Here is a 21,551-nt window from a genome sequence, read left to right on the forward strand (position 1 = left end):
TAGATATATCTCTTAATAGGTGCCCAAAATTTAAAAAATAAAATAAAACTTAGAAAAAATAATTCTCAAACCAATATAAGAAACTACCTTTGAAAACTCAACTAAGAGTAATTTTAAAAGTAAATTTCAAGCTACCTTTGAAAACTCGACTAAGAGTAATTAATTTAAATCAATTCAAGCTGACTCTTCATTATGGTTTGTCTACTCTGCTTCTAGTCTAATTTCAAAAAGTAGGCTCTGCTGTTAAAAATAATATATAAAAGTGAAATAATATAATTTAAAAAAATGATGCAATAAAATGATCACTCTATCCATCATGCTGGCATTATTTCTATATTTCCTCAAAATCAGCAAAACTGCAATAACTTCATTAGCGTGCAGAGTTGATGGCATTACTCAATCTCCCCATACCTTACCATAATTTCAATCAATTGGCACAACTGCAAGATTTTTTTATACAAATGTATAAATATTTTTTTTCTTTAGAGCAAGGGGACTATTAAAAATCAGAATCATTATCAAGGTAAACACCGACAGACTCTTAGAGAAGTATAGATATAATGTAGATGTTACATGCGTTCTTAAAACAGGACTATGCATTTACTCAAACTGCCAAAAGTTCTGCATTCTTTCTTGTTGTTGTTGTCAAACTTGCAGCATTTTCATCCACCCCCAGCCCTGATATCAACAGCAATACTGCAGGCTCAGTGCTTCCAAGAATCTTCTGCATATGTTCCCAGATTTTCTGCTGATAATTGAGAAGACTTGCTCAGACAAATGCAGAGAATTAAAGACTATGGACAAAACAGGTATACATTCTCCAGTTTAGGAAAATGGTTATAAATACAACCTTGTGTAGGCAGGTTCACAGACCCAAGAGGAGCAGATTCAAGGAGAAAAGAAAAAAAAAGGGGTGCTCTTTAGTTATGAAATAATACATGAACACATTCTTAATATAAAAATTGTTATAGATAAGGTGAAAGACCTTCTTTTGACCATCTTCCCTCCACTCACTTACTCAGAAGTGACCATTGTCAGTTGAGGTGTCTTTACATAAATATCTATGTATAAGTAGTAATATTATTGCTTTTATTGTTCTATAACTTAAACCAAACAGTATCTCTTGCATTATGTACTAGATACATGTTTTAACTCATTATTTTAAATTAGTAGTATTCCAAAATGCTTGTTTTATAGCTTGTTTATATATTTTCCTACCGATTAACATTCAGATTGTTTCCACGTTTTCACTGTGCTGCAATGACCATCCTTTTGCAACATGTTTCTTTAGAATCTCACACAGAAGTGGGATTGCTGGGCCATCAAGTACGTGTGTTATTCATTTGAACAGATACCGCCCTATTAATTTCCCAAATTTGACTATGATATTTATACGTCCATAAGCAGTGTGTGAAGGTATTCATGACTAGAGGATGTTTGGTCTATTTAGGCTGGTACTAATAACATTACACTAGTATCACTCTGAGAAGACAGTTATGTACATGGCTAGTATCAGGTAGGTGTTGTAGAAACGATAGCTCTCTTTTCCTTCTTGTAACCAATTCAAATATGATGGCATTAGCAAATGAAACTTAGCAAACCTTACTCACTTACTGGAATAGCTTTTAAGATACAAAAGTATATTAAGAAGTTTTATAAATCTGCAGAAATTAAAATAAGTAGAAATACACACACATCACACATCACAGATAAAAACATTTGTTTATGCGAGTATAGGCAGAATTACTTATTTAGATGGTAATATAATAGATATTTGAAGGGCAAACTGCTGTATTTGAGCAAAGACTAGTCTCACCCTAAAATGAAAGAATTCTTTAATCTTCTTAAATGTGAAAAGCTGAAACATTAATTCCACAGAGTATAATATATTCAATTATTTTTAGCCCTACTTCAGCCTTCATTATTAGAATTGATCATCTAGACAAATGTGGCTTTCCCATACAACCCTCATGGAAACACTAGGGAACAAATGTAATAGCTTCAAAAACCACAACATTAAGATGTAGCTTAATATGAGTCAAAAATATTTAGACCTATGTTGTTGACCAGCATGAATTTAAATTGCATCAATATGGATTTAGGCTGATCATAAGGGGGAAAACCTATCTGAACATAAGGTTTATTAATCCCAGAAAGATTTGCTAAAGAAAACCGTTTTCCCTGGAAGTTTACAGAACTAGCTAAGACGGTGTGAGTAAATGTCCAAAATGAAAAAAATCTTGATGTTGAAAGGTATTTTCAATGGCATCAAGCTCTAGGCAAGATTGCTGCAAGTCAGCCCATAAATAGCCATTGAACATTCCATAGAAAGTGTTTCAAAATGTTTCTGAATGAGTGAATGAATGAATGGGGGATCTTAATTTTAAAAGTACCCCAGGAATAACAATCCAAACCTCCCTCTTAATAACCTGTATCAGTCAATGTTTAATTTTCACTGTTACTCATCTGTATCAGTCAATGTTTAATTTTCACTGTTACTCATCTGTATATAGCTTACCTAAATCCTTCATATTCAAACTATTAAATTCAATAAAGTTACTTTTTTAGTTTTTATGCCTTTTGTGCCACGGCTCCACATTCCTGATGACCAAATAATTGAAGACAATAATGGGATGGTGGTGGCTGTCATGACATAGTGGAAAAAGTGCTAGACTTGGAGTCAGGAGCCCTGGATTTTATTCCCAGTTGTATTGCTAGTCACTTGTGTGATATTGGTCTACACATGCTCTCTCTCTGAGATTAGTTTCCTCATGTGAGAAATGGGATATTATTTAAACTTGTCAGTCTTGTTTTTCTTTAATGATACTGGTTATGATAATGATAACTAACACCTATTAATAGCTTTCTATGCCAAACATGTTACATAGATCATTCTCTTTAACACTCAAAACAACCCTATACCAAGGAGATACTATTACAACTCCATTGCACACACAAGTAAAGTTAGACAGAGGTAGAATAGGTAACCAGATGGAGATTATACAGCTAATGTTAAGGTGCTGGGATTCCAACTCAGTTAGCATGACTCCAGAACTCATGCTCTTAATCACTATACTTTGCCACTTTTACGGCTTGCCTCATTATATTTTCTGTTTTTCAAGTTGTGTAACCTAATAATATGGTTAGGTTTGACTAGTCCTTATAAGAGAAAGTCAAATACTTGGACTTTTAAAATTATTCACTGTCAAAAGCAACTTTGGAGGCCTGAAAATAAGAGACCCACCCAAAAGTGACTGTGTGAGAGAATGGCCTTGACTAGATAATTTAAGCTTCCATAAACTCAATAGAAGATGTTTGTAAAATGCATGATACATTTAAAGAGTGTATTCACAGGCCTCTAAAACTCAATAAACCACTGAATTTTTATTTAATGCTCATATCATCTAATCTTTTCAATTTTGCAGGAAGATCTTACTTTTTCTAATAAAATATTCAGCATTTCGTTGAGTCATTTATTCCTGTGGGTCAAACTTGCTATATACACAAGCATTATACTTTATTGGCAACCTTCTTTAAGCAGAGTTTGGTGAAAAATAATTTGGCTTATAATTATGTGGGCTTATGTCTAATATATCCAACACTGCTTCAAGTAATTATTTTCAACTTTGGGAAAGTCATAACAGCTCTCTTCCTCCTATCCCTTTTTTACTTTTTATGAAGTACATATGGCATTACCAATTTTTAGACCAGAGTAGATTAAAATCAGTCTGTTTTGGGGATAACTTCACTATATCACTTTAGATAATTTTCCATACCTCTATACACCCTAAATTGGAACTAGAAAACTCTGGTTTTCCTAGAGAATTCATTATTCACAAAAGTATATCTTATTTCCAACTATTTGTTTAAAAGGCTGTTTTCAGCGTTAAATCAGATGATGTGCAAATGGCCTAAATGTCTCTGTTATTTACTTTAGTGAGAATGCTTTTGAGTAGCTCAGTGCAGTGGAGAAAGAAGTGAAAGCAGAAGCTGAAAAAATGTTATTCTCCTTTGATAAAAGGAAAACCTTAAAAACTTAATATACACCGAATCTAGGATTATTTCAGAGTAAGACCTTGAAAATCAGAAGGAAAATATTTTTGTCCTCTAGTATAGTTTTGATATTTTCCATTCTGATAATGGAACATTAGAATGGGAAAATATACAGTAAAGGTAATCACCAAACTTTTTTTGAAATAGAAAATATGAACTAATTTAGAAATCATGGGTATCTAACTAAAGTTAATTAAGGGATAGCTGATGTAAGGAAAATATTAGGATCTGGTTTCTAAACTCAGGGCATTTACTAACCAGCTGTACTAAATAGACAGTTGTTTTGAGCTATTTGAGCCTCAATTTCCTTATTTGTTTAACAGACAAGTAATGCACCAGGAATATTGTCTTGATTCATACACTGTACAATTTGTACAATAAACATACTAATGCTTGTTTTACCTAATGCTTGAGGTCCTAGTAAGTTTTTTCTAGATACTCTTACACATGGAAGAGTTGTAAAAAATAAAATAAAAAACCCACGTACTAACATGAAATATTATTTTCACTGGATTGATTACAGATGTGACTAAGTTATTAACTTGCCGTTTCTTCACTACTTATTGTTTAGTGGCATTGAAAGAGATATAAAAGATGAGTAGAATAGAATCTCTACCCTTCCATGGTTATAATCACGTAGGGGATAAACACTATGAGTACAAATAGGAATTAAGTAGACTATCATAAGACCTATAAGAAGTTCACTAGGTGAGTTTAGAGGGCTAAGAACTAACTTCAACCTGGGACAATCAGAGATTTGATCACAAGGTTACACTTGAGGAAAGGCTTGAAAAATTTGTGTAATTTCAGCATGTCTAGATTGGTAAAGGTGAGGAGCAGGAGCATTCCATATGTAAAAGCAATGGAGTAAAAGACATAGCTGTGGAAAACTGGGGACTTTATTTAGAGAACAATTATTTACAATTAGCTAAAACAGTACACCAGAAGGAGAGTTTCAGAAAGTTCCACAGGAGCCCGATCATGGAGGGTCTTAAAGGTCAGACTAAGCAATTTATAGATATTTAGTATCATTGAAGGTTTTGGCAGCAGAGGAGAGATAACGGGATGTGTATAGGGAATTTAAGCAACTTTTCTAGAACATATTCTTAGGTGTAATTAAATTTGTCAAAATTTTAAAATAAATTCATGCAGGAACCGAAAATCTTTCCTTGGTAAGTTCTTTTTTTTCTTTTTTTTCTTTTCTTTTCTTTTTCTTTCTTTTTTTAAATGGAATCCTACTCATTCTGTCACCTAAGCTGAAGTAAGTGCAGTGGTATGATCTCGGCTCACTGCAAACTCTGCCTCCCTGATTCAAGTGATTCTCTTGCCTTATCCTGCTGAGTAGCTGGGATTACAGGCATGCTACACCATGCCAGGCTAATTTTTGTATTTTTAGGAGGGATGGGGGTGGGGTTCACCATGTCAGCCTGTCTGGTCTCATACTCCTGACCTCAAGTGATTGGCCTGCCTCGACCTCTCAAAGTGTTGGAATTACAGGTATAAATCACGGTGTCCAGGCCTTTTCTTGGTAAATTCTAAATATGTTTTGGTATATGGGTGAGTATTGGACAATAGTACAGGTTGAGCATCACTAATCCAAGTATCCAAAATCTGAAATGCTCTAAAATTCAAAACTTTTTGAGCACTGACATGACACCACAAGTGGAAAATTCCACACCTGACTTTATTTGACAGGTTTCAGTCAAAATGCAGTCAAAACATTTTGTGCAAAAAATTACTAAAAATGTTGCTTAAAATTATCTTCAATCTATGTGTATAAGGTGTATATGAAATAACTGAATTTTGCACTTAGACTTGGGTCCCATCCCTAAGATAGTTCATTATGTATATGCACATATTTCAAAATCTGAAAAAATCCCAAATTTGAAACAATTATGGTTCCAAGCATTTTAGGTAAGATACTCAACCTGTAGTAGTTTTTATGAAGGCATCTCTGAGCACATACATGATAGGTTAAAAGAATTACAAGGTAACTGAGTAAGATACAATAAATAAAAGTGCTTCACATAGAAATTCAGCAGCATGGGAGGTGAAGGGAGTATCTTTATAAGCAGACTAATTAGCAGTTTCAAGATAATTTGATTAATGAAATATCACAACAAATCGTGTGGGGAAATGTTATAATAACAGATCAGAATAGCTACCCCTTTAACAACATTTGCCACAATAATTAATGATTAATATGTGTCTATAGGGGAAAAAAGTATAAACCAAATTAAAATAAGTCAAATCAAGATGCTTAATGGGACCCAAGAATTAGAACAGTAAACCAATCAACTTATTAAATAATGTCCTTACGTTTATTTTATGTGTTCACTTTTTTCACAGAGGTTATTTGTGTCTTACTTTCCATTTTCAGTTCAAAGAGAGGGCACAGAAGAGTGAAACCCACAAACAATCCCAGTTAAGTCATATATCTTTCCTGAAGTCACTGCTGGTTGTCACATTTAAGCATTTTTGGAAGCTATAATCACAGAAAGGGAGGAGAGAAACAGGGCGAGAGGGAGAAAAAAAACTTACATGTAATTTCCAGTTTCATTATATTACCTAAAACATTTGTTTTAATTTAAAAAATCCTCAACCCTCAAGAAGTATACAGTCCATGGTGGTGGGGAAGAAGGATCACTGACATACAACTCAGTATTGTAAGTACCCGTGTCACCTTACAGTTAAACAATGCAAAGTGATACTATCTTTAGAAGGAGACCACCTCTAGGATGGAGGTGGGATTGGAGCACTACACTGAGGAGATGGTGAGGAGATTCGGGGTTGAGAAAACTTTGAAGACAACTTTCCACATGAATTTTGAAAGAAAGGTGTTTCCAACAAAGATATGAGGAAAGTGTGGATGTTGCCAGACTGGGTGATGGCATGAATAAAAGGAGGGGTGGGGAGGGAGGTAAAATATTCAGTTTGTCTAAGAAATAGTGGTGTCGTGTCTGGAACACAAGGTGGAAGGAGGTAGGTAATGGGAGATAGATTGTAAAAGTAGAATTGGACTGTCCTAAGGAGGCGCTTTAACATCATTAAGATAAGGAGTTTGAATCTAACATCAGAACCTAATTATAAATGTTTTTGAAAAGATTTTTAATTACAAATCAAATGCCATTTAATTACTGAGATCATACAATGCATAATAAGGTACAAAATGATTTTGTTTCTTCATCATATTTCTATCAAATCTCTTGAAGCATTATGACTTTTTAAATAACTAAAAATTAATCAACTTGTTGCCCAGTGCTGGAACATTATATTTGATACAAAATAATCAGTAACATTTATGAGAAAAAATATTTTATAAAAAGTATTCTGAAGAAGAAAAAATAATCCGACTTCTTGGTAAATAAAATATTTTAAAAACATTGAATTTTTTATTTACACTATTTATTTATGGCCTAGTTTATGTACCAAAGGATTTTAGGAGGTTTAGGAGATTGTACACAAGGACATGATCATGAAATGAAATAATTAACCAGATATTGGAGACTGTAATATAAATAAAAGTCTGTTGCGTAGGGCAGAAATATACACTATAGCATAGTGGTTACAAGTATAGACTTGTCCAATAATACTCTCTGCAATGGTGGAAATGCTCTATTCTATGCTGCTCAATACAGCAGCCACTAGCCACATATGGTTTTTGAGCACTTAAAATGAAGCTAGTATGATCGAGGAACTGAATATTTAATTTTATTTGATTTTAATTTAAATGTAACTGCAAATAGCCACATGTGGCTAGTGGATACCATACTGGAAGTGCATCTCTAGAGAAAAAATCAAGTAAGATGTAGACTGCAAGCAAGCTTTAATGCTTGGTGTCACTTTATGTTTAAAAAAGGTAAAAGAAAACACATTTTTAAAACTCCATTTCAAATATTGAAGGTCAAGTTCAAAGGCTGTAAGAGCATGAGAACGTCCAAATTACTCTTCTAAAGGATGTTTATTCCAGTAAACATCATAAATACATTCCTACTGTTTCAGTCTTCTGATGACATGCCACACAATTTAGAAAATTGCTTTCATGCTTTTCCTCATTAGCCTTTCTTAGCTAGTACAGGCTTAATAAGCCTTTCTTGTATATGTGTTTACTTAATCTTTCCAGTGTCAAAGAAATTTTACTTTAGGGTCTATTCATTTAGCTTATTATCTTGTCTGTGTAGTAAGGGAGTTTTTGGGCTGCATTTTTAGATAGCAATAATACAAGTAAAGGAAAGAAAATTGAGTGCTAACTTCATGTCAGAGATTGTGCTGGACACCTTCACATGTTACCTCAATCAGTACTCACAACAGTTTTGAAGGAAGGTATTTTATCCCCACTTTACGAATGAGGTAAATGTGGTCCTGAGAGGCCAAGTGATTTATTCCAGGAAATACATTATTTAACACTTCATATGTGTCAGGTACTGTGCTATGTGTTTTCCACCATATAATATCACGTTGACTCTAGCGACAATCTTATGAGTTAGGTATTACTAATGCCCCATTTTACAGATAAAGTAACTGAGGCAAATAGCTAGCAAGTTCTTAAAGCAGGAATGAAACAAATTCCAAACATTTGAAACCTAAGCCTACATTCCTAGGGACTCCAACTAGACTGCTTCACAGTTCTGTTCTGCCAAATTTCAACTCATCATTGCGTATTTATTTACAGCTCTTCCTAAGACATTCCACATAGACTTGTTCAGGCATTTTCTTCATAAGATTTTTCTCTGCAATTGCTCTTTAGACTGCAAAATATGTATCTCTTCAGTAAAGACCTGTTGGCTTTATTTTCCTGTTGATTTCTCTGGTCAAAGAGCTCAAAAGCCTGGTGTAAGACATACAAGAGAGACTGAAGGCAATGAGAATTAGATCATAGAGAATATTACATACATAGTGCAGGCTTTGTTTCTAAATATTTGGAAACTTGTTACAATGAATGTGTAACTCTTTTATGTGTCTAATTTGAATTTTAAAACTTTACATAAAGACTAATATACAGTATAATATTCCAAGAAGGAAAACCATGGAAGGCTTACATATGCTACTGTTAGTCCCAATAACTGTGAGAATCACTGAAGGTAATAATAGTGAGTTACAAACAGTCTAGGCTGAACAGTTTCAAAAGAAACAATACCTTTAAAAATCACCTGACATTTATGCTGACAGAATTTGTCAAGGCAAACCTCAATTTGAATACATTCCCTGATACTATGGGAGATGTTTTTGTTAAAATCTTTCAAAGCCATGTAACATAGTTAAACGCCTGCCTGAGGTTATTGTTGAGATGTTATACTGAACTTCATACAGAAAGAAACATGTAATTTATAATAATCTCTTTTTAGATGAAATAAACGCTTTATTTAGGATAAAATCTGTGTTTCTGTTGTCATATAAAGAAAGCAACCAAATGTATAATAGAACTACTTCTTGTTCCTCCTTCTCACCATCCCAAATCCCTCACTTAAGAGACCCATTCCTGGGTTTTTTTCTCTTCTTTCTCTGAAGAAAACTAAGAGACAGAGAAAATAAAATACACAGTGTTTTCGCAGTGCATACTTTCTATCTTTAAAAATTATGACTATATATACTTTATTGAAAATCAGAAAAGGACCTCTAGTGGGATAGCTCCTGGTGTTAAGAAAAAGTTGACTGAAATATATTTAATTATAAAAGTTTTAACTTTTAAATAGGGATTAAGAGCATGGCAAATCCCCCCATTGTTTTGTGAAGAATTGCGAAGAAGAGAAACTTGAAAGGACAGTTTCTCTCTCTTCCACTTGCCACCCCCGTTTCTTGCCATACACACAGAGCGAGAGCTTATGAGTGCCTTTGACTGAAAACAGGCCTAGCAATTTATCAGACCTCCCTTAAACAAGATACAATTGCCATGGGCATTTTCACTCCAATTTCTATAGCTTCATTTAAATGTAAGCACAAAAGGGATGACCAAAGCTGAAAATGCAACCCATTTATCCCATGACCTCATTCTTTTTTCAGGCTACCTACTTCCCTGAACAATCATTCACTTCAGTGACTACGCCCTTGAACAACAATTTATCAAAGCAGCACACCACTCCCCACAGAACAGGAAACTTTTCTGATAGTGTATAGAAATCCTAGAACAGTAGAGGAGTTATCCACAATCTTTGCAACCAAAGAAAAAGCACAAAAAATCATATAAACAAGGGTTAACCCCAGCTGAATAATTGTTGAGAACAGAGACCATTCATAAACACACATTTTCCCCCAGACTGCTCTCTAGAGTTAGATTTGTTTGCAAGTTTCAAATTCAAAAGAATGGCAACCCTTATAACATATACACTAAAATAGTCCTTCTCTCACAAAAACATACTTTACTTGATAAAATACTGCTGCCACAACACAAAATAACCCTTTAAAAAGAAATATAAATAGATGCATGGGACACCTACAGACCAGGTTCCATATGTCTGTCCTAAAAATGAACGCTCCCTGGACAGGTTCATGGTATTTATCCAGAGAATCATGGTATTTGCTAAAAAATAGGCAGTTAATAAACATGTATTCAGTGAATGACTGGTGTTTAAAATATTTTATTTTAATCCATTTTTCTCTTTCACAACAGAGCTCCTCTGTATACATGAAAGATATCTTGAACTTTATAAAAGCCTAAACTAGTGGAAGGAAAAAATGTAAGGCCAATGAATAATTAGTATCAACGTTGCCCATTTAAGGCATTTCATTTTGAGTTAATGATGGTAGGTTAATAGCTAAGCTTTTTAAAAGATTGAACTAAGAATTTTTGTTTTATTTTAAGCTTCTAAAACTCCATTTATTTGCAAGACCACATTCAGTTCTAAAACGCATCTGAGATCTTGATTGTACCTGTGTTTGACTATACCTGCTCATGTAGATAAACCCAGTAATTTTAATTCTACGATTAATTTAGAAAATTTCACTAGCAACTCATTTCTACATTTAATTTTCTCTAAGAAAAATCCTATCAATCAAACAAAATCATACCCAAAAAACATAGAATATATTTTTAAAGAAACAAAGTAACATTATATATCTGGAGAAATCTAAAATATGTTTATATCCATAAACACCATTTTAGTGCACAAGAGGTTAAGAGAAGAAAAGCATGTACTCAAAATCTGGAAATGGAAAATACTAAAGTGCTACAAAAAACATTTGATTAAATAAAAAATGTCTACTACATGACCTAAAATTATGATTCAGGAAGCAAAGCAGAGTAGCATCAATTTTCGTTTCTCAAAGGCAACATATTTTACTACTGATAATATTTATTTTAAAATCTCATGAATTCCCTGCATGTCATCCAAGCACCAAAAGGCAAAACAAAACAAAACAAAAGAAATGTAAAAGTTTAACTGAGTTCATGATAATCAACAGTTAATTGTAATATTCATTTTTCTAGCTGCCTTGGTCACAAACATTGGTATTAGACTAATTGTTACACATCAGCTCATCTGAAACATGGCTTATTAAGAAGATACTTTATTAAAACATGAAGTGAATGAAAGGTTTTTGAATAATATGTACTGTTGCTCATGCTTGTCATGGTATGTAATAAAGCTGCCATCACATTATACTCATTTCGTCAGCATAAAGGTAATTTCAGATCAAATCTAGGTCTTACTTTACATGATGCCACAATGGCCTTCCATCAATAAACAGGGAGAAAGGAAAATAAAATAGAAATGTTTTCTAGTCATATTCCTTGTGGTAGCTATCTTGCCAAATTGTCTTTTGTGGATTTGTGAATGCCCTTTGACATCCAACTCAGTCTGAAAATTTGTAGTCAAATATTCTCTCTTCTTGTTTCACTGAGGAATTAATACTTCTTTTTTTCCTTTTAGCTCATAGCTTAATTTTCACCTTTCTCATTTGCTCCCAGCACTTACTTTTCTGTCATAAATAACTTCAGACTTCACAGAGTCCTCCATTCTAATCATCTATCCTAGTTTCTGCGGCTGCACCTTCTACCCCTAAGGTTCTTTATAAACTCCTCTATGGCGAACTGCATTTTAGGATGGAGATAGTCTATTTGTAAGGATCACTTTGGCAAATGCCAGGTAAAATAAGGAAAATCTTGTAAAAAGTGCAACCAACTTGGTCCTGAGTTATTGAAAGGGGAATTTGAACCAAGGAGCAAACAATAAAACATATTCCTAAAAATTGCTCTGTAGCTAGTATTTATAATTTGTGAAATTTCAGCATTTAAATGTCTATTTACTTTCTTTTACTAGCAAGTTGACAAAAAAGTTTCTAAATATGTTTAAGTAACTATGGCAAATACGATGATTTTAGCATTCTTATGATAATAGTAATTGTTTTTAATCTTCACATTATTGTTTTTGAGCTACAGTAAAACAAAGGCAACGTTCATTTTGTTCTGCATTAGCATCTCAATATGAATATTGGGATGTACATTTGCATTATTTTGATCATTCATACAAACTAGTATTTTTGACCTTTGTATTTTTCTTCTCCTTGACCACAGTACAAGTGGAATTTTGCTCAACCAGGAAATTACTGATGGTAAATCCAAAATTTTTAAAAAATATTTTTCTCTGAAATAAAGGTAAGGTTGAAATAGAAGAGCGAAGTTGTGGCATTTGGAGTTTGGGGGTTATCTATATCTTTAAATAATTATTTTTAAAATAGTTCTATAATGCAGTTGAGAAATGGTACTTTATATTCTACTTAAATTTATTATTCCTGATTGGTAATAATAATGTAGCATAGCATCATATCCCAATTACTGCTTTTTGAGATTTTCATATCTTAAAAGCATAATTTCAGTTTGGACAGAATTTTCCATAAAGCTTAAAACATGCAAATTGAATGTAAAAGTTATCAGAAGATGAAAATACACATAAATCTATCTTACAGTGTTCCCTTGTATTTATTGACAAAGTTATTAACACAGATATTGATGCTAAGGATAACTCTGAAGAAACAAATTTATTTCATTTTATGGGATGTCTTAGAGTTCCATCTTTTGTAGCTTTCATGTAACAGTTGCTTACATCTTCTCTTCCTCAGTCCTATATTCATTCTCACAGTAATCTTTCTATAAGTATTCCATAAATTATTCACCTAGGCTGTACAACAATCAGTGTGACATTCTTGGAAGAGAAAACACATATGACAATTCAGATATTTACACCTCTCACTTATCCTGGAGCAGCATACTCTTTGCTGAGCACAAATAATTGCTTATCACTCAGACATACCACTATACCTGTGTCACCATATTTGATACAAAAAAAAAACCTGTTTGCTTCTGATATGAAGTGAATCAGTAAGAACTTGTTTTAAAAACAAACTGTACTCAACTTGAGAATTGCTTTGCAGCACGGGCAAAAGGATTCTTTGGATCAGAGCTTTCAATCAGACCAAACAGAAAATGAGCCTTCCTATGCTATCTATGGTTAGATTACGAAATCATTGAAACCCCAAAACAAACAAACATAGACACTAGTAAATGAAATAACAGCTAAGAGATGAATTTGGGTGACTGTCCAAGGTAAATATAACTGCAATCCACCAAAAAAATATCCTGTAGGATAGAGGCAAAGAAGCAGAAAGGAAGAGAAATCAGGTTGAAGATTGCCCTTCTCCACTAGCCCAGCGTAGTTGTCTTTGTTGTACCTGAGAGTGGTCGCTCCAAACCAAATTTTGGTAGGAGGAGGCAGTTTTGAGAGGGGAGAGCACTTCCCTTGAGTTGAAGGGGTCCAAGGCCTGCACCACCTTGTTCATGGGCCCACTGTAGGTCCTCACTCGCTCATACACTACATTTTTTTCTGGAGGCTGCTGGGCTTGGCTAGACTGATGGTAGCAGTGGTAATGCTGGGGCTGGCACTGCAGCACCTCTGGGAGCTGCTGGGTTCCACAGCTGCTGCTGCTGGTCTCACTCCAATAGCTCGAGCTCATCTTCTTTCAGTCGTCAGCAAGGGACCTACCAGTCGCTCTCCCTAAGGAACAAACAGAGAAATATAATGGGGGGAAAAAAAAGGCAGGCAAGCAGGCGGGCAGGCAGACAAACAACACACGTGTAGAAACCACTTATCCAAAACCTCTGCCCATAGTGGTGCCAGGAAGAGAAGAAAGCTACCTGAGCAGCAGCAAGAGCAGGTCTGGCAGCTGCAGAGGAAGCAGCAAAATATTTGAGCTCAAATGGAAAATGGAGCCACCCTGTGACATTGCTCCAGGAAATGGTACTGACACGCCCTTGAGGGGCGGATTCACCTAGCAGGTTTGCATGCCAGGAAAGGCCCTGCCTTGCCACGGAGATAGCTACAAGGCTTCCCAGTAGGTAAAAGAGTCTGTGAAGAGCAGAAATGCAGAATGTCAGGGATGAAGCCAGATCTTCCAAGCGCCTGGGCTTAAAAATTCACCAAGACATGCACATGCAATAACTTGCTAGAGAAAAAAAGTCACAAATGTTATATGAAAGTGTCTTTTTTATGGTTCTTAAGCGATCAAAGGTAGTTACCAGCATAAGTACTATCATTCCGGATTCCCAGACCAAAATAATGAGTATTAGTCTAGTGATAACACCAACTTTCACAGATAAATTTGCATTCTTTGCAAAACCCAGCTAATAATTGCAGTTAAGGAAGATTGCTAAGGGGTCTCTTTATAGCAACTTTGTCTAATTTATGGACTTTATCTTACTCAAGATCTCGTGTTCTTTTCTATTATACGTTGAAGGAGAATTGTCTAAATGATTGAATTGCTGTATAGAAAGGTGGATGGTCAAGAAAAATCTAAAGATTCCACATGTGCTTTGCATTGTGGTATTAACATCTACTATTTTTCATTTTTGCAAAGGGATTTCTCCTGCCCTTATATGTGTCCCAGAAAACATTGCATTTGATTGCCTTTTTTACATCTAGTTATTAAGGGAACTGCAAGTCCGGAGAGGTGCCTTAACTGACATAATGAGATTTAAATGTGTTTAGAACATTTATTACTACTTGAAATTTTGATTATAATGCCTACTTACCCTGAGATTTTGCTATGCAATATACTTCAGCACCACTTAAATCCAAAATAATAACTGAAAGTGACTTTAGTAAAAAGTATCTTCCTAACGTGTATATGTATTCTCTTCCCAGAGAGGAAAAGAATGTCATCCAGGGGGCTAACAGCATTTTTTTTTCTGCCCAGTGAACAAAGTGTTATGATTTACTGTTCACTATTCTCCAGGCACTGTTCAAGGAATTTTATGCGGATTATCATTATTTCACCCTCGAAGTGACTTTATGAAGATTTATAGGTGAGAAACTGAGGCACAAACATGGAGAGTTTGAAAAACTTTCCAAAGTTAAATAACCTGTAAATGATGGGTCTGGGATTTTAATATGTGGAGATTCATATTAGAGTCTAAGCTCTTATCTGCTATATTATACTGCTAGGTAAATTCTCAAATTGTTCTGTATCTTGTCATCTAATAAATCTTCTAGGGGTAAACATCAAAAAACACTTCAGAATGCTAGCCGTGAGTGAGTTTAAGGGAATCTTTAGATTTTTTATGGTGGAGGGAAGTTCAAAAAGCTGAAAATCACCCTTAAAAGCTTTACATTTCGTTATTATATATTTACATTTATACTTGTGTGCTAAGTGCAGACGTTTCAAATCTGATCCTTGCTCATTTTAATGATGTTCCTCAAGAATCAATTAAAATTTAATTAGAAATATAGGACATGTTAAATAGCCTGGTAAAATATCAGATCAATAACTCACTAATATTAACAGTATCACTTTGAATAAACCTTATGTGTGAACAGAGAATAGGTGTTAAGTGAGATCATCCAGTCAGCTTTGATTCATGTTAAAATATAAATTACACACACACACACACACACACACACAGACACACACACACACATTCATGTCAGCACACACAGAATGTTGTAAATATCTGCTACAACCAAGAAGTGACCTATTAAATAAAGTAAGAGATTGAGATGAAGAAAAAAATTTCCTTATCCATAAAATGGTGACCATAACTGTTCTTCACATTTCTTGGATATACAGTGCTTTGAGCCAGCTTTCATGATACAGTTTGGCTACAATTTGTGTGTAAAACTGATACCTTCACCCAGTATCTGAGCCTCATTCATCACTATTTCCCCTCTCTGGGTATGAGGGACAGAGAGCTTGAAGCTTAGGCATAGTATATTAGAAATGAGATTAAGCACTATCTGGCAGACAAACCACATCTAACTGTGAAGCAGGTGTTGACCACAGTTGTTCCCTTCAGAAAGGCTTATTAATCATTGTCACCAAGATTTCTACTTCTCTGACAGCTCACTTGTGCATCACATGATCGTTATCTCTAATTTGTTTTCCTCCTTTATGAGGACAATGATCATACTAATCTATTTTTGATTAAGAAATAAATATAAATATGTCTTTCTAGGTAGTAAGAGCATTTACCCTATTTTGCACTTGAAAATCCAAGGGATTAATATCTGTATTCCGCATCCTTAATGATCATGCCACCCTTCGAACATTAGTGGATGGGGTATTAAGAGTTGATTCCTTATTCTTAACTCCAGATTTGTTCAGAGAATCCTTAATTATATTTCCAACAGTTCTTTTGTTTCATACAGTAATAGAGATACTTTATGCTTACTACTGAAAAAACCTCATTTACAATGATGGATTTGGGAGACAGAATTAGTAACCCTTTAGAAGTTAATTCAGTTCTAACAGACTTAAGAAAATCTGTATTGCTTTTGATCAAAAAATAGCTCATTTTAAAAAATTCCAATGAGTAAATACATGAACAAAGTAGAAAATTAAACTTATCGTACTGATAATAGGAATAAGGGATAGAGCAAGAATCAGAAATTCTTGCTGCATACTTTAATGGTAAATTTTTTAAAAAACAACTATGTACATTTTGACTGAGTTGTCTTGAAGGCCATCTGAAAAAGTCCTGATTTGACCTACTGAGGCTATTGGAAAAACTAACTCAGTTGCTTCTATACTCTCACAATACAGAACACTTCTGTGATCCTAGGTGTGTGAGGGTTCTTTCACTACCCCCCCAGTAAGTGATCAGTGGACACCAGCGGTGTGTCCTCCAATTCAATTCTGACACTATCTACTTGGAGATAGCATTATACCTCACAGGTTGAGGACTCTCAGTCCCACAAGACTGTCCTGACCTCAGGCACCAGTCACAAGTCCCAGGTTGTTGCACCTGTGCTTCTGATCAACCAGCTATCAATTGAAGTTCATATGACCTCCCCCTTGGGTTTAATTAATTTGCTATAGCTGCTCACAGAACTCAGGGAGACACATACTTACATTTACTGGTTTATTATAAAGGATATTACAAAGGATTCAGATGAGCACCAGATGGAACAGACGCATAGGGCAAGGCACAGAGCCTCCATGTCCTCTCTAAAAACCTCCACATGTTCAGTGATCAGGAAGCTCTTTTTGAACCTAGTCCTTTTGGGGTTTATGGAAGCTTTATTACATAGGCATGATTGATTAAATCATTCATCACAGGCTATCAACTTCATCTTCTCTCCCCTAAAAAAATGTAGGGCTTAAAGTCCCAACCCTCTAATCCTGCCTTGGTTTTTCCAGTGAGTAGCTCCCCTCCTGAAGCTACCTAGGGGGTGCCAGTCCTCAATCAATTCATTTGCATACAAAAAAATATATTTATTACTTTGGAAAGTTCAAATCATTTGTATACAAAAATACATTTATCACTTTGGAAAGTTCAAATATTTTAAGAGTTGTATGCCAGGAAACAGGGAAGAAGACCAAATAGCTATTTCACAATATCATACCTACTTCATAAAATTGTTATTAGAATCAAATGTGAAAGTGCTTGCTGATTGTAATATACTACCCAGGCATACTATTTTAAAATATATTATTCACGGATAATGTGTTGTAATTTTTGTGAAATAGTAGGGAAAGTGGATTACTAATCCACTTAGTAAGCGATCACTTTACTAGTAAAGTAAAAAAAAATGTAAAGAGCTTTACTTTACTAGTAAAGTAAAAAAAAATGTAAAGAGCTTTACTAAAGCGATCACTTTACTAGTAAAGTAAAAAAAAAAATGTAAAAAGGTAAAGAGTTAAAGCAAAGCGATCACTTTACTAGTAAAGTGATCGCTTACTGGGTGGGTAGGAAAGAACCCTCATATATTTCATATATTCTTATTTGAAAAGAATATATGAATGTCAGAGGAGGCTATAGGCTTCATTTATAAAAGGCTTAGCTACCTGAAACTATAAAGGCAAAACAAATCAGTAATTAATTTATCAAAAATGATACATAAATCTTAAAATATTAAATAATAAAGGTAATTATAAACTTATCATCAAATGTATTTCATCAGCATCCATAGTTTTCATGTGTATAACTAATCCTGCACTCCACCTTCTATTTTTTGGGGATGATGCTCAAGTCTATCTGTAGCACAGGCTCACCCCCTGGGACTAATGATATAATGGCAAAGGATAGAGAGCTAAAGCAAAGTTACTCAAGTCTTTTTACTTCTGTCTTTTCTATGATCAAGGAGAAGTATGCACACACTGGAAAGGATCAATAACCATTGGCCCATTCAGAGGGAACTGAAGCCCCAAATAGATGAGATGACTGTATAATAATTTATGTTTTACTAAATGAGTCCCACTCATTTGATTCTGCAGAATTCCATTCCAGCCTTCTGATGAAGTTGAGCTTATTTAACTGCTGTTCAGAAACTTTAGAATGAGAAATGTTTTGGAATATAATATATGAAAAAATATCTGTCTTGATTTGGAAAAAAAATGTATGGCCGAGTTTACAAGGTGGTTAACTAAGTTTGATATCAATGCAAGTCAAAATTCTATATCAGACTATAAACTGTATGATGATACATATATCATGAATAGAGATACTTGACTCCTGAAAGACTTTTGATATTCCTGATTCATGGTTCCTGAATATCTGTCCTTAAAGTCAATTTTACCAGTGACATACTTTTGTTCAGAACTAACTGATACCAGTGTTCCAACAACCATGGTGGGTAAAATTGTATCTGGATTCTGGACAGAGTAGATAAATCTTCAGGGTGATTTAAATGAAGTGGAACCAAGCCTCTAGTTCCTGGAAAATCCCCAGGGGTGATTGACCTCTCCTGTAATAAAAGATTACTTTACAGCAGCATTTCTTAAACTGTGTCCTGAATAACACTAATTTTACAGGGTCCTCTACTTGGAAAAAAATGTTTTGTGACTAAATGAGTTTTAAAAATATTTGGAAATACTTGGTTAAATATAATTTGAGGATAGCTTTATTGTCATAATACTTCTATCCTTTCCTAAGCTAATGTGCAGCATGATCTTCTAAATGGATCAATAGTATGCAGTGTTTTTCAAGTTTTGTTGATAAAATATGTTTTGTGTTGATAAAATATGTATTGTGTGCCATATTTTGTGTTTTTGTGATTTTTTCTTCTTTATGATTTTTTCTTCTGCATGCTTTTTACTAGACATGTATAGTAAGAATTCATATCTAGTTTGTAATTCTACCTGTATAATGAAAATATACCAAAGATCATTTGGTCAGCCACATTATTATACCAGTGATACTCAAGTGAAATCCATGAATCTCACCAGAAAAGTTTTTAGAATTGCAAATTCTCAGGCCTCACTCCAGATCTACTGTGTAAGAAACTCTGGGAGTGGGGACCAACTATCTGTTTTATAGAGCTCTCCTGGTGATTCTGATGTACACTAAGATTTGGATATCCATGAGCTATACCAACATATTGGAGGCAGGCTTGTACAAAAGAGGAAGATGGTAGTGGCAGAAAGATGAGATGTCCTATTAGATAAGAAATTTTACATAGCTCAAGAGTTAGGTGATTAGAAGTCTGCATGCAAGTAGAAGTGAGCTATGACCCTGGATAAGAGTCAACATGTTCTGTGTATGTGGAGAAGTTAAGATGAGCATGAACTATAGTGTATTACATTAATTATAGCTATATAAAGTATTCTGGCAATAAAAATAAAATAGGAGAATATTCGAGTATACCAGAAAGCTGTATACTATAATGTTGATAAATGTAGTTTTGCAGTCAGATAGGCCTGGAGTTACATTCTGGTTCTACCATGTACTAGCTCTATGGCCTAACAAACTATGTTACATTCCTGACCTTCTGTTGTCTTTCAATGAAATGAGCAATAGCCCCTAACAAAGAATTTGATGTGTCAATTAGATAATATGCATGTGAAGTGTTTAGCATGGTGTCTGGTACTCAGTAGCTGAACAACAAATGGAAATTCTTAACATTATGCTCTAGGTCTGACTTGAGGTAAAGGAAGAAAGAACTTGCCATGATTTTGCTGATAGAAATCTGTCTGTAGCAGAGTATTTCTTATAAGAAGGCCTTATCTGTGAAAGGGGAAAACAAACAGAGGTAGGGAAATGCCCAATGACACAGTTACAGAAAAGTCTTAATTTACCAAAAATAAAAAAGCAGAATGAAGCTTGAGTGAAAGGCAAAAGCAGTCATTTATAATTTAAAATGCTTAGCTATGATGGAAGACTTTCGTTGAAGGTAAAGTCCTGTGATATCTATTCTAGGTGTTTTGTAATGAGAAAAATTGTAAAGAGTAATTTAAATGTAATTTGTTAATTTAAAATATATGTACAAAAGCACTTTAAGTACGCAAGAAGAAAGGAAGTAATAAAAATAAGAACTGAAATCAATGAGATTGAGAACAAAGAAGTGATAGAGAAAACAAACAAAACCAAAAGATGGTTCTTTGAAAAACATTATTAAAATTGTCAATCCTCTGGCAAGATAGACAAAGAAGAGAGAAAATACAAATAACGAAATCATGAATGAAAGAAGGACTCCACAGATATTAAAATGATAATGGAATATCTTATAAACAATTTTATGCACATACATCTTACAACTTAGATAAAAAGGACCAATTCCATTTTCACAAGGAAATGAACCAATTCATAGTGAGAAATAGACAAACTACCACAACTCACCCAAAAAGAAATAGATAAACTTAGTAACCCTATATAAGTAGAAGAGATTGAATTCACAGTTATAAACTTTCTGAGAAGAAAAATGCTGAATTCCACCAAGTATTTAAGGAAAAACAATACTTTTTAAAAAATTTCTATAAATTTAAGAGGTACATGTGCAGTTTTGTTACATGGCTATATTGCATAATGGTAAAGTCTGGGCTTTTGGTGTAACCATCATCCAAATAATGTATGTTGTACCCATTAAGCAGTTTCTCATCCCTTACCTCCCTCCCACGCTCCTACCCTTCCAAGTCTCCAGTGTCTATTATTCTACTCTCTATGTCCATGTGTATACATTATTTAGTTCCATTTATAAGTGAAAACATGCAGTATTTGACTTTCTGTTTCTGAGTTGTTCACTACAGAACTCTCCATCCAAAAACAATCCAATATACATTATTCTCATTACCACATA

General features: G+C 34.2%; 1 protein-coding gene across 3 annotated transcripts in view; it reads right to left on the reverse strand.

Annotated features, from left to right (window-relative positions):
* POF1B (POF1B actin binding protein) overlaps nt 1–14,270 on the reverse strand; it is a 94,582-nt gene extending 80,312 nt beyond the window's left edge. For 2 of the 3 annotated variants that reach the window (XM_003938705.3, XM_010349360.2), the window contains exons 1-2: nt 14,180–14,270; nt 13,717–14,039 (exon numbers count right to left, since the gene is read on the reverse strand). In XM_003938705.3, coding sequence (XP_003938754.1) covers nt 13,717–13,998 — 282 coding nt within the window. In that variant the 5' untranslated portion in view covers nt 13,999–14,039; nt 14,180–14,270. Of the gene's footprint in view, nt 1–13,716; nt 14,114–14,179 lie in introns of those variants that run through there. The other variant, XM_074392214.1, reaches the window with a different exon arrangement.
* Between the last annotated feature and the right edge of the window lie 7,281 nt (nt 14,271–21,551).

The sequence above is a fragment of the Saimiri boliviensis genome, chromosome X, assembly GCF_048565385.1.
Source record: "Saimiri boliviensis isolate mSaiBol1 chromosome X, mSaiBol1.pri, whole genome shotgun sequence".
Classification (NCBI taxonomy): Eukaryota; Metazoa; Chordata; class Mammalia; order Primates; family Cebidae; genus Saimiri; species Saimiri boliviensis.